The sequence below is a fragment of the Lepidochelys kempii genome, chromosome 3 (genome assembly GCF_965140265.1).
Source record: "Lepidochelys kempii isolate rLepKem1 chromosome 3, rLepKem1.hap2, whole genome shotgun sequence".
NCBI classification, from domain to species: domain Eukaryota; kingdom Metazoa; phylum Chordata; order Testudines; family Cheloniidae; genus Lepidochelys; species Lepidochelys kempii.
The window spans coordinates 42,037,295-42,051,734 of record NC_133258.1 but is presented as its reverse complement, the minus strand read 5'-3'; the positions used below and the strand labels follow the sequence as shown (position 1 = coordinate 42,051,734).

Sequence of the window (14,440 nt, the reverse complement as noted above, 5' to 3'; positions counted from 1 at the left end):
TCCACTTGTTTTGTATCAAGCGTTTTCCAATGCTAAAATATCCTATACATCTTGAATCAGATCAGATCTTATCATCAAACAGCCTGTTCACTGGACTGAATTTTGGAATTCTTTCTATGTAGTCATAGAAATTAATATTGGAGGCAGTTAATATATATCCCTGAATATAGCTTCAATCAGTATTTGAGCCAAATGTGAGTCAGAAGTATAGTGTTCAAAATAACAGTACTAATTGTGAGATCTTGCAGCCCATGCAGTACAGCAATGGGTGTAGAAAACTTTTACCTGGAAAATTTTGTTATTTCTCCTCCCACAAGGAGAGTGATTTTGCCATAAATCTGGCTCCTGCTTCTATGTTTCTTGACTAGTATTCATTTGGTCCATCTCTTGGTGTCTCACCTGGGCTGCCTACTAGCTGATACTCAGAAGAGAACGGGCTACAACTCTATCACCATCTGTAGCAGGTTTCAACTGAAGACAAATTTATTTAAACAGTTAATTGATTGTAGTTGTAACTTGCTGTGGTATTTAACAGGAGATGTAGTTAATTCCATCCTGAATAGCCACCAAGCCAGCCAGATGAGTAGTTGGTGGCCTCAACTGGATGCAAAGTAGGAAGGTGGAAAAGATAAAAACAACATGGTGGGAGATCTGAGTCCTTCCTTAAAATGATAGGAGGGTAGAGATTAGGTCTAAACCTGAAAGACCTACCAATCCTAGATCTTATGTAAGTTACTGTGAGCCAGTGAAGTGAAGGGGTGGAGTCAAATTTGAAATTTCAGCCTAGATGTAAAATTATTTGGCCTTTGTGCATCGTGAATTATATAACTATTGACCTAGATATAAATGAATCAAGTCTATGAGAGAGTTTATTCACTAAATGTGAGGTAGGTGAAGTCCCGAGGCAACTATGTGTGTTAACAAAGCTCACTCTCATAGCTTTTACAATGTATTATCAATAAAAAGAGTTCTGAATGTGTGGAATATAAATGATATTTCTCCAACTCATGGTACTTCTACATTATATATATTCTAAATGAAAATTCTGATAGTAATTCAAAACATACTATAGATTTTTAAACTACACAAAGATATTTGTAAATATTGCAAGATGAATTGTTATTTTTATGTGTTTTCTAACTTTTTAAAATTATATCTTTTTTGGTATATAGCTCCCTATTGCAGCTTAAACAATATCCCGAAGAATGGTGGAACTGTAAATAGAACAGCAGGTTCAATTGGAAGTACAGTGCACTATTACTGCAAGCCTGGATATAGAATGATTGGTCATAGCAATGCAACTTGTAGACATCGTCAGAATGGCCTGTATCAATGGGATTCTCCTGCCCCGCTCTGCCATGGTAAGATATTGTATTGCTGTTATATATGTTTCAATAGTTTATCTCTAAAAATCTGTTACAAAATAAGAACACAGTCTTGCACAATCTTGTAAATACTTATGCCACTTATGCATGAACTCAGTGGGCTTAATCATGTATATAAAGTTACTTATGTGTAGGGTGACCAGATGTCCTGTTTTTAAAGGGACAGTCCCCAATTTAAGCCCTCCTGCAGGTGTCCCGACTTTTTCTTAAAAATGGGCAAATTGTCCCATATTTTCTGTCTCCCTGACCCCATCAGTACTGGTGGGTCCTACTGCTGGTTGAATCCCTGCTCGCCAGCAGCCCACTCATTAGCGGGGAGTGGGGGGTCCAGTGACTGATGATGGGGTGGGTGTGCAAGGCTTTTGGTGGGGCAAAGCTGCAGCCCCCGCTGCGAGCCTGCTTTCAGCCAGCAGGGCCCCACCTCCCATCCCATTTCTGGCCAGCACTGGCTGTGCGCTGCAAGCTGCAGAGGCTGGTGTACGCAGCAGGGACCAGGTAGCGGCCGATTATGTGTTGCCTCTGCTGTCCATCCATCCACCCTTTACGTGGTCCCCATCTTGCTGTCCTCTCCCTGCTTTGCCCCTTCGCCCCCCACCCAGCCCTGGTGCTCCTCCATATCCCCCCAAGCGGGGTGCATCCCACTCCCAGCACTGTGCAGAGAACCAGCCCCTGTTTAGAGTGCTCAGCTCACCAGGAGCCTGGCTAGCAGGATCCTTCCTTCCCCCACTGCCTCTGGCTGGACCAGAGTCCTGGGAAAGCCCAAGACCCTCCGGTCCCGAGTGCTGGCCAGGAGTAGCTGAGCCCTACATGTGCCAAAACCCTGCACAGCGCTAACATGGGGAAGCCTCTACACCAATCAGCTAAGCTCTGCAATGTGTGTGGCTGGGGGGAGCGATTTCCAGCCTGTTTGTGCCCTGAACCTGTAGGCTTCACAGCAGCCCCTTGGGCAGGGACTTAGCACTCTCTTCACCCGGCCCTCCACCACCCTTTGTCCTACCCCCAGGGAGCATGGGGCTGCTCTGTCCTATAAGCACCCTCCCCTGCTGAGCCACCTCTCTGGCCGGGTTCACTGAAGTCCCTGAAGTCAGGTTCCCTGGACCCTGGTGGTGCACAAGCATCTTTAGGGCTTAACCCCTTCCCGCCCGCGCTGTAGACAGGGGACAGGAGGCAGCTGGGTTTTGTTGGTGGCCAGCAGCAGCCTGGAGATATTAGCTACCTTTTGACACTGTGCGGGCAGGAAGGGACAAGCTGCTTCCAGCCACAGGGGAGCGGGAGGAGAAGAGATGAGCTCTGCAAAGACACAGGCCAGGTCATCTCTTTCCCCCTTCTCTCCTCCCTTGCAGCTGGAAGCAGCTCTTATCCCTTCCCTCCCACATAATGCCAAAAGCCTGCTGCTGGCCACATTCTGGTGTGAACCCTGGCAGAAATCTGGGGAGGCGGGGCACGTGACCCTGTATGTGAACCCCCCACACACTAATTTTGCCTCAGGAAGACATGTTGCCTCAGGAGGACAGGTACCAGGAGAGGTGGGTGCATCCCAGGGGCCCAGCCAGACAGGGAGATTGGAGAGCACCTGGCAGGGAGGGTCAGGTTGGACGATCACCCCCCTTTGTGTGAGAGAGGAGTGTGCATGTGTCACCTCTCCTCCTGAGTGTGTGCGGTGGGGGGAGGGTTGGGGTGTGTGTCACCCCTCCCTGTGTAATCCCTAAAGCCTTAAAGATAAGAAGGTAAATAAAAAGAATCCAACTCTGCAGTATTTCTTTTTAACAGGGGCTCAGTCAACTTGATGTTCATTTGAGTGTTTGCACTGCATAGTTCTGATAGATTGCCTTTGAATTCGCTTGTATACAAGTAATGTTACCAGGTGTACCATATTCAGCACAGGGAAATATGGTCACCCTACTATGTGTCTAAATGGGGACAAAATCTTGAAGGTTGGGATGCTATATTGTTATTCAGAAAATGGAAAATAAATCTAGATGTGGCCTCATCAGTGCCGAATAGAGGGGAATAATCACTTCCCTCGATCTGCTGGCAACGCTCCTACTAATACAGCCCAATATTCCGTTTGCCTTCTTGGCAACAAGGGCACACTGCTGACTCATATCCAGCTTCTCCTCCACTGTAATCCTTTTCACATGTCCTTTTCTGCAGAACTGCCGCTTAGCCAGTTGGTCCCCAGCCTGTAGCAGTGCATGGGATTTTTCCGTCCTAAGTGCAGGACTCTGCACTTGTCCTTGTTGAACATCATCAGATTTCTTTTGGTCCAATCCTCCAATTTGTCTAGGTCACTCTGGACCCTATCCCTACCCTCCAACATATCTACCTCTCCCCTCATCTTAGTGTCATCCATGAACTTGCTGAGGGTGTAATCCACGCCATCCTCCAGATCATTAATAAAGATAGGGACTCTTTTGATAAGAAATACTGAGCAGCATCACTGAATTATCACACTTAACAGTCTGGTAATACCTGACAGTCCCCTGGTAGAAAGGAGGTTGAAGTAATGCAGATAGAATGATTTTTACTTAAAACAAAGTAAACTTTTTTAAAAATAATGTTTGGTTAGAAATAGGGTGAGAATCAACAATAGAGTACTAGTGAGCTTTTTCAGAAGTAACTAAGCTGACAGTGTGAAAAGATATATGATCTGTATTTATAAATATTCAGTAATGGATCAAATTAATCTGCTTTAACTTCATTAAATTATGTGGAGTTACACCCAGGAAGAATTTGTCAAAGTAACATGTCAATCAAAATACTGTGTCTGTGTGTGTGTGTGTGTGTTGTTTATGTATAAGAATTTTTATGGCATATACCTTTGAGGTATCTGCATTTGTATTCAGTATATGTGAATAGATTCGGGAATCCTAAAAGATTTTTATTTATTTATTTATTTATTTATTTATTTATTTTTAAGAAAAGGAAAAGCTTTACTGTAGAAGCAGAAGAATTTTTTGGGGAGTGAGGGCGGGGCAATTATGAGCAACTGAAGTTGCATCCTACTTTTTAGGCAGTAAACAGGCTTTTCAGCTTGTGCTGATTATAGGCTCTTTAGAAGAAATATATCTTGCTGCCATGCAAGAACAATGAAGACAATTAAGGTTAAAAAACTATTCATTATTCACTCTCTAAATGCTCATAACCCAGCTGGAAGTGTTCATGCAGAAGTACAAAGTACATGTTGGTGGCACAGGCTGTAAGTCTCTTCTAATCATTGAGCTGAGTAATGTCTGGACCCACTCATTGAATTGGGCAATTTTCTTAGTCTGTTCGTAGTCATTTTACCAAGCACACGGGAAGCTGAGAACAGCTTCAGTGCACTTACGTGTTTAACAGCATTGACTACTCTCCGCTGTTAAATGGCCAAATGCCATTTTAGTTAGCTCTCTTCATCAAACCTTGCTCCAGAAAGTCACTGTGTATTTGCTGTTGTGTTACTTATTTCAAGGCAACGAGTGCTGACATGTTTTGTTTGGGCGCTATTGGTATAAAAGCTATTAGCATAATCAGACAAACAGTAGCAGCAGGAATACCACTCTCCACTATAGTATTATTTGCAGAAAGAGATGAGTAACGAATAGACAGATGGACTGTAACTGAAGTAGCACCAGAAGGTACTGCTATAATTAGCAGTTACTGTAGCAGCAGTAGCTTAGCAACCTAAGGAATATACAGATAAGCAACAGTGCTCCTATAGGAGTGGGAGAAGAAAACCAAGAGGGGATTGAGGTGGATGTTTAGGTGGAATGAAGATGGTGAAAGGGGAGTGAGAAGAGAGAAACAGGTGCAGACATTGAGATCAGCGTGCAGCAGGTGCAATAGTCTGTGCTACATGCTGGGGCTAGTATAACAAATAGATCTGTTTGGTGCAGCTTAAGTCCTTTAAAGGTAAAATGGAATATTATACACCTTTTATTCTGCAGTATGTCATGCAAATAATAGGGGGATGTTAGAATTCCTGGATTTTAAGTAGTCTCCTGCAATATTATCATCAAGCCAGAGTGTAAGCAGTGTCTGCTGACAGAGCTATTTTGCTGATAAATTTCAGAGTAACAGCCGTGTTAGTCTGTATTCGCAAAAAGAAAAGGAGGACTTGTGGCACCTCAGAGACTAACCAATTTATTAGAGCATAAGCTTTCGTGAGCTACAGCTCACTTCCTCAGATTCCTTTGCTGATAAAATGATTGCAGCAGATTCATTTATTTATTGTTTAAGTTACAGAGGGACATATTCTGCTCTTTCATTCCATAGAAAGAGTTCTGAATTTAGTAGGATTATACCCAGATTTCCACTGATTAAAGGAAGAACAAAGTTAGGCCTACATGTAATATTTTTTTTAAATTTGAACCCTGATGTTTTTACTTTTAGACCGTTAACTGGGTGCTGTTTTAAATCAGAAATTGATATCTTACTCCCAGAAGAAAAAAAAAGTTAAACAAAAAATTGCCAGGAAATTAGAATTAACCCAGTTGCATCCCCAAGGAAACCCTTCAGGAGCCATGCCAAGGTTTGTTCTATCATGACAGAAAAGAATTGAAAGAGAGGGTTTATGGGAGAGGGAGGAAAATGTTGCCAAAATCCTCCTACCAACAGAAGAAAATACACCGTAATTGTGACTGCCAATGGGGAGAGTTTGTTGTTTTTAAGGGGGTAGAAAAACAGGATGGGATTCCAACTTTCCACCAATTTAAATGTATAAGCAAATGCTCCCCAGCTGTCAAGTTCTTTTCAAATGGTGGAAAATTTAGTGTTAGGCTGTTTGTAAAATTCACATTGACTTTTTTTTTTTAAAGGAAGCAGTTTATTTTGTCACATTCTTTCAGTTCTACTTGCATGTGCAATTTGGCATATTCCAGATGGGAGCAAACACAATAAAAAACACTAACCAAGAGCATGAACCACATCTATCATTTCATATTGCCTAGTTTGTCTCATTGTAATCAAATTCCAAATACTATGTTGTATTTAATTTAAATGCATCAAACGTGACAGCTTTGAAATAGTGAAAAGAACTCTGTAGAGTTATGTTTATTGTACTGTAACAATGCATTGTGAAATTAATCATTTACACTGAAGCAGGTAAATTATACCATTAATTAAATTGATTTTTTTATTTGTTTCTTCACTTGTGTTCAGTAGTCTTCTGGTAAAGACTGTTCTTTTATTCTTTTTGCAAATATTGATTTTATAAAATTTAAATAAAAGTCCACAGTCCAAAGAAGAAGACAAGCAGTGGCAAAATTCTTTATGTTAAAATCTTGCATTGCTTCCTACAATTAAGGATATAAATATGGGGCAGAGTTTTTCTTTTTCAACCCTAGTTTATCATCAAAGCTCATCCCGTGCTGTTTAATATTTAGAAGTATAACACTTAAACTTACATTTCATTTCTATGTTATATTTCTCAAAGAGTTTTATATCAGTGACTAGACCAGAGCAAGAAGGTGATTCTGTACATATGCGGGTTTGGTTTCCTATGTAATCCTTAATTAAAGGGGTTCAGTGTAACTATTGTGCTATGTTTTAAGTTGCTGTTTTAAAAAAGACTAAATCTTTCTAAAGAAATAAAACTTGAAGAAGAAATAAGAAATAACTTGTTTTATTTTAAATGCCAGCATAGGGCAAATGAAAAATCTTTCCCAGTGTATCAGGTTATTCAAGCACCCAGGAGTTAGTCCCTGTGGAGTGTGAACCATGTTAAAACAAAGCCCCACAAAAAACTTCGTACTTCTACAATTCTCTTTGCTGAAATCACTGGGAGTGATTAGTTGTCTGGGCAGTCTTTGATAACTGCAGAAGGGCAATATTGACTCAGGCATCACTGATAAAGGCTCCTGGCATAGGTATTTCCAGAAATTTACCTTATCTTAAAATCCTGTGTTAGCAGGTATTGTTAGATACCATATGCTGGGCTCACTATCTCATAAATCATTCCTTTTGTTAATAAATGAATGTTTGTTTTTACTATAAATAGGTTGAAGTGTTGTATTGTTATGTTGGAGCTAAAACTTAGTTGAATCAAACAAGCTCATATGTGGATACTATTCCCTTGGGAGTAGAAAACCCAGTAATTAGTGTGATTGTCCAGTAACAGGGGCTGGACACTACAAGGAGTGTTTTCAGAGTGGCTCAGAGTCTTGGGTGCACCTGTTGTTAACTTGCAAGGCAAAGGAGGGACTGGCATAGCCCGAAGGTGCATGCTTGAGTGGCTGTAGGGCTGGCAGTGACACAGAGCTGACATCCAGCTACCACAAGAAAGACTGCCTTGTGCTGGAACTGGGTTGGGGGAGGGGTAACAAGATGACTCTCAGTCCTGGGCATCCCAAGAAAGTGTCCCTGTCCCAGAGACCTTGGGTGAAATCCTGCCCTGTTGGAGTCAATGGGAATTTTGCCATTCAGTTCAATAGTGTCAGGATTTCACCCCTTTTTCTGAGGTAGCAATCTTAGGGTATGTCTATACTTCACAGCGTTGGTACAATTTCCAGCTTAAGGAGACATACCTGCACTAGCTCCGACTGAGCTAGCGCATTAAAAATAGAGCGTAGCTGCGGAGGTGCAAGCAATGGGAGGGACTAGCTGCACTGAATACATACCCACCCAAGATGCTTGGTATATACTTGGGAAGGTTAGTTCCTCCTGCTGCTTGTGCTGCTGCAGTCTATTTTTAGCATGCTAGCTTGATCAGAGTTAGCACAGGTATGACTCCAGCTGGAAATTACAGCTCCATCTTGAAGTGTAGATGTACCCTTATTTGGAATGATGGAAGAATGGAAAGACTACAGAGGAAGTGGGAGCATTGCATTAGTAGACTATTTCATATGGGAGGTTTCTCCTTCATTGATATTTTATTTGACATTAGCCTGGTAATTTAGGTATTTGATGGATGATTCTGAGCCAATAAATGTTCTGATCATTTGATATCATCTACTGTAACTACAGAATTGACTGAATTGGACAAATAATAGATTAATTTATAAGAAAGTTGGCCTACCTTGGCTATACTTTATTTTATGTATCCATTTAAAAATATTCCTGGATTAGGTAGAAAGTTGTAGATATGGAGGAAATTGCAGTGGTTATTCATAATAATGATGATGAATGTTGTATTATGCATGTATAATTTTTTGGTATATAGGGGGTACATTTGACTTTCAAAAATACCTTAATATACTAAATTTCCATCTTTTTTCCCCCTCAGCTGTGTCGTGTGGTATTCCAGAATCTCCAGGAAATGGTTCAGTTGTAGGTAATGAGTTCACTTTGGGCAGCAGAGTGATATATGAATGTAACGAGGGCTTCAAGCTAGAATCTAGTCAACAAGCAACAGCAGTGTGTCAAGAAGATGGATTATGGAGTAATAAAGAGAGGCCTCCTGTCTGTAAACGTAAGTGTGCATATATTTTTTCAAACATATTTCTTTTGCGTATGCTAAGAAAAAAATTCAGTGGTGAAATTTAGATCCAATGTGCAAGGATCCCACATTTTGGATATTGAGGAGTACATTTTTATTTAGTATGTGATGAGTTAGAATGATACACAAATGCTATTAATGTTAACAGTAGTGCAAGGCAGTCTTAAAGTTATTTAATGAGGTATGCAGAGACTTCTTCAGCATAAGGGAATCTCCAGGTGCTGTCAAGCTATCATACACAGCTCTTCATCCATCTCCTTGCCCTATCCCCAGCTGCAAAATGATCTTTCAGGGACCACTGTATCTAGGCACAGTTTAGTGCAGCCCCGAGGTTGCTCAAACCTGTGCTGCTGACCAAACTGCCCTCAAGCAAGCATCAGGATCACAGGAATAGAAAGGTGGCATGAAGCTACCTTTATTCATCTCAAGTTGTGATAAAAGCAGAGCTTTTGTGCATCTGAGGATCTAGCCCATAATTTGATTATATGAATTATTATACCACCTGTGTAAGTATGCATGAACTCATATCAACAAAATTGTTATGGTTTAAGATGAGGTTCATACATCAAACATAAAATCAAGGTATCTTTTAAAGACATATGTCTTAAAGCCTACAAATAATAAACATACCTTATCCATGTGTTCCCCTAGTTGTTAATGATCTCTTCTCCACCTTCTCTATTTTTTGTTACAATTACCTGTTGCAACTTGTTTTAATCAAAGTTGTACATTATTCAAGTCAGACTGTCTCTTTAAATGTTTCTACAGTGCCCTATACAGTGGTACCCTACTTCTGATTGGGATCTCTTGGTGCTACCTTGACTAAAAGCAATAAATTAAAATTTAAGCAATGAATTAAGTTTGAGCTTTAAATGTCTTTTTCATGTGCAAAAATACTGGAAAAATATTAGTGCATAGACTTCAATTTTTAAAAATATTGCCCATCTTTGGTACTAAATGTTACAAAATACTCAGTTGACAGTGAATTTAGATTCTAGAACCTGGGAACAGTGTATGTACCTGTTTTCTAGACTCTGAACAGGAGAAGCACTTTTTTTTTCAATTCTCCATAAATGTCTCTTATTTTTAACTGTAGGGTAAATAAAATAGCAATGACAATGAATTTCGAAATTAGTATATTTTACTGCAAAAAGGTTTTGGGTTTTAGATTCGTTGACAGCAGTGTGTCACCCAGTCCATGCTATGGTACAAGTGTGCGTTTTCTTTAAATACTCTCTGAGTTTTAATCACTTTTAAATTGTATGTTAAGTTACCTAATAATTGTTTTGCTTAAGTGAGCTCTACAGAGGTAGAAAGTGACAAAAAGCATTTTTTTTAAATTATTCTCCTTTTTCAAGCTGTTGAGTTGAAAAAGGCTTCCATTGACGCTATGCATTAAATATACAAATTCACTCAGATGTCCACAACTTGATAACATATCTGTGAAAGTGCCTGAGGCTGAAATATTACAACATACCTTATGTATCTTAAATGCTAATGATAGAAATGTGGCTGAGTAGCCTCTTTCATGAAAGTGCCTGCAAATGTATCAATAATAGTAGTGTTTTACGTAATGTGGATAACAGGCACAAACCAGTTCATTTCACATGAGCCACCAAACAGCATCAAAGCAATAAACTAACTATGATTGATACCAACCTACACCAGATTTGAACCAAAGACATAGAGTTGAAAAACTGTATTTAATATATTCCATTAGTTTGAGTAAACCAGTTTCCAAGAAGTATTACAGATGGGGAATTTATTGTAGCAACATATACTGTGTTAAAGGCTGTGCATGAAGAGAATAAAGTACGCCAGAAAAAGTTTGTCAAAACTTTAGAAAGGGTTAAAAGGAATACATTATATATTTTAGTGTGTTTGGGGAGCACAGTTTGAAGGTGAGCTTTTATTACTGTCATACCTAGTCAGCAGCAGCCGCCTGTGTTCTTTAGTTCCAGTAAAATTGATTTTTCCCAGAGGCTGCCTTCTAAGATAACTTCTGCACCTCTTCCTCTTAGAGCTGCTTTGATTTTACATTGTGTGAAATTCTTGACTGAGAATAAAATACTCACAGCATTTAGATTATTGAGTTTTGCTGAACTTCAGGGATTCATGCATAGATATTTTACAAAATACTGTTTTAAAGACAGTCATTTTATGTGACTCAGGTTATAATAAGCAAACATTTATCCAGTGAGATTGCATGTAGAATGGAGTGGCTGGATTTATGTGACACCCAGTTCTGAGGGAGCTTCATACAAGGGAGCATATAATGCCCATGTTCCTCAGTTTCTATTGGCGTCCTGTGCACTATCCTATTCAATTCAAGGTTCTAATTTTGCAGTGGTTTCCAACCTTCTCAGCCTAAGAGATGAACGTGTTATTTCAAAAAGGTCGAGGGGCCACTATCAATTCTGTGGGACAAATTCTCTGTTCTGTTACACTTCTTTGTGCTGCACAGAGAGCAGAAAGGGAATGGAACCTAGCCAACTAGTCTCATGCTTGAAATTCCCCCAGTGCAGTGCAGTCCCAAGAAGGCCTAGCTCTAAAATAGAGTTCTTATGTCTCTCTGCTCTCTAAACCTGGTGCAGGTGACATGTTGAAGGCATGGATGGAGAGTGACTGGAGCGTGCAGTGATCCAACTATCCTCAGCTACTTGATGGCCTTTAGGGACTGTACACCAGCTGGCACAAGATAGAACAGCCCCTAGACTGAGGCAAGATATCAGGGAACTATAACTGTTGTTAGTTCTCAGCTTCTCTTCCTCCTATTCTGACTGCCCTTTGTAGCTGTTTGTGTGAGAGGTGTAATCCATTGCTAAACACTCTCCAAGGCGGAGACAGAGCTAGTCAAGACGTTGTCCATTTTTTCCTGGAGCTGTCACAACCTGTATTGAAGCAGGTAATGGAGTAGGCAGAGTTACTTGCTCCTACATCCTCCATAGTGCATTAGACAACCAATGGGGGTCTGCTAAATAGCAAAAGGACAGCACCTGCTCAGAGCACTCTGACCTCCTTTGATTTTTTCTTAGGGCTGCAGGGGAAGCACTAGGAGGCAGCTGGGGAACAATACTCCTTAACTCTTCCCCATAGAAATGTGGCTGATTCCAGCACTTCAGTTTAAAAATCACAAGATGTGGCTCAGGGATGAAGTTTCATAGAATCATAGAATATCAGGGTTGGAAGGGACCTCAGGAGGTCATCTAGTCCAACCCCCTGCTCAAAGCAGGACCAATACCCAACTAAATCATTCCAGCCAGGGCTTTGTCAAGCCTGACCTTAAAAACTTCAAAGGAAGGAGATTCCACCACCTCCCTAGGTAACTCATTCCAGTGTTTCACCACCCTCTTAGTGAAAAAGTTTTTCCTAATATCCAACCTAAACCTCCCCCTCTGCAACTTGAGACCATTAGTCCTTGTTCTGTCATCTGCTGCCACTGAGAATGGTCTAGATCCATCCTCTTTGGAATGCCCTTTCAGGTAGTTGAAAGCAGCTATCAAATCCCCCCTCATTCTTCTCTTCCGCAGACTAAACAATCCCAGTTCCCTCAGCTTTTCCTCATAAGTCATGTGTTCCAGTCTCCTAATCATGTTTGTTGCCCTCCGCTGGACATTTTCCAATTTTTCTACATCCTTCTTGTAGTGTGGGGCCCCAAACTGGACACAGTACTCCAGATGAAGCCTCACCAATGTCGAATAGACGATCACGTCCCTCAATCTGCTGGCAATGCCCCTACTTATACAGCCCAAAATGCCATTGGCCTTCTTGGCAACAAGGGCATACTGTTGACTCATATCCAGCTTCTCGTTCACTGTAACCTCTAGGTCCTTTTCTGCAGAACTGCTGCATTCGGTCCCTAGTCTGTAGTGGTGCATTGGATTCTTCCATCCTAAGTGCAGGACTCTGCACTTGTCCTTGTTGAATCTCATCAGATTTCTTTTGGCTCAGTCCTCTACTTTGTCTAGGGCCAACGTTGACTTCTGTATCCTATCCCTATCCTGAGGTGTATCTACCTCTCCTCCCAGTTTAGTGTCATCTGTAAACTTGCTGAGGGTGCAATCCACACCATCCTCCAGATCATTTATGAAGATATTGAACAAAACAGGCCCGAGGACTGACCCTTGGGGCACTCCACTTGATACTGGCTGCCAACTAGACATGGAGCCATTGATCACTACCCATTGAGCCCGACAATCCAGCCAGCTTTCTATGCACCTCATAGTCTATTCATCCAGCCCATACTTCTTTAACTTTCTGGCAAGAATACTGTGGGAGACCGTGTCAAAAGCTTTGCTAGAGTCAAGGAACAACACGTCCACTGCTTTCCCCTCATCCACAGAGCAAGTTATCTCATCATAGAAGGCAATTAGATTAGTCAGGCATGACTAGCCCTTGATGAATCCATCCTCCTCCCCATGCTGTGCTGCCCAGTGCAGCAGTCTGGGAGCTGACCTTGTTCATGAAGACAGAGGCAAAAAAACCATTGAATACATTAGCTTTTTCCAAATCCTCTGTCACTGGGTTGTCTCCCTCATTCAGTAAGGGGCCCACACTTTCCTTGACTTTCTTCTTATTGCTAACATACCTGAAGAAACCCTTCTTGTTACTCTTAACATCTCTTGCTAGCTGCAACTCCAGGTGTGATTTGGCCTTCCTGATTTCACTCCTGCATGCCCGAGCAATATTTTTATACTCTTCCCTGGTCATTTGTCCAATCTTCCACTTCTTGTAAGCTTCTTTTTTGCGTTTAAGATCAACCAGGATTTCACTGTTAAGCCAAGCTGGTCACCTGCCATATTTACTATTCTTTCTACACATCAGGATGGTTTGTCCCTGTAACCTCAATAAGGATTCTTTAAAATACAGCCAGCTCTCCTGGACTCCTTTCCCCCTCATGTTATTCTCCCAAGGGATCCTGCCCATCAGTTCCCTGAGGTTGTCAAAGTCTGCTTTTCTGAAGTCCAGGGTCCGTATTCTGCTGCTCTGTTTTCTTCTCTGTGTCAGGATCCTGAACTTGATCATCTCATGGTCACTGCCTCCCAGGTTCCCATCCACTTTTGCTTCCTCTACTAATACTTCCCAGTTTGTGAGCAGCAAGTTAAGAAGAGCTCTGCCCCTAGTTGGTTCCTCCAGCACTTGCACCAGGAAATTGTCCCCTACGCTTTCCAAAAACTTCCTGGATTGTCTGTGCACGGCTGTATTGCTCTCCCAGCAGATATCAGGGTGATGGAAGTCTCCCATAAGAACCAGGGCCTGTGATCTAGTAACTTCCATGAGTTGCCGGAAGAAAGCCTCATCCACCTCATCCCCCTGGTCCGGTGGTCTATAGCAGACTCCCATCACGACATCACCCTTGTTGCTCATGCTTCTAAACTTAATCCAGAGACACTCAGGTTTTTCTGCAGTTTCATACCGGAGCTCTGAGCATCATAATGCTCTCTTACATACAATGCCACTCCCCCACCTTTTCTGCCCTGCCTGTCCTTCTGGAACAGTTTATATCCATCCATGACAGTACTCCAGTCATGTGAGTTATCCCACCAAGTCTCTGTTATTCCAATCACATCATAATTCCTTGACTGTGCCAGGACTTCCAGTTCTCCCTGCTTGTTTCCCAGGCTTCTTGCATTTGTGTATA

The 14,440-nt window shown here is 41.5% G+C and overlaps 1 protein-coding gene across 4 annotated transcripts in view; it reads left to right on the top strand.

Moving 5' to 3' along the window:
• CSMD1 (CUB and Sushi multiple domains 1) overlaps positions 1 to 14,440 on the top strand; it is a 2,000,616-nt gene that overhangs the window by 1,853,146 nt on the left and 133,030 nt on the right. For all 4 annotated transcript variants that reach the window (XM_073336216.1, XM_073336215.1, XM_073336217.1 and 1 more), the window contains exons 49-50: positions 1,173 to 1,361; positions 8,587 to 8,772. In XM_073336216.1, the coding sequence (XP_073192317.1) occupies positions 1,173 to 1,361; positions 8,587 to 8,772 (375 nt within the window). The remainder of the gene's footprint in view (positions 1 to 1,172; positions 1,362 to 8,586; positions 8,773 to 14,440) is intronic.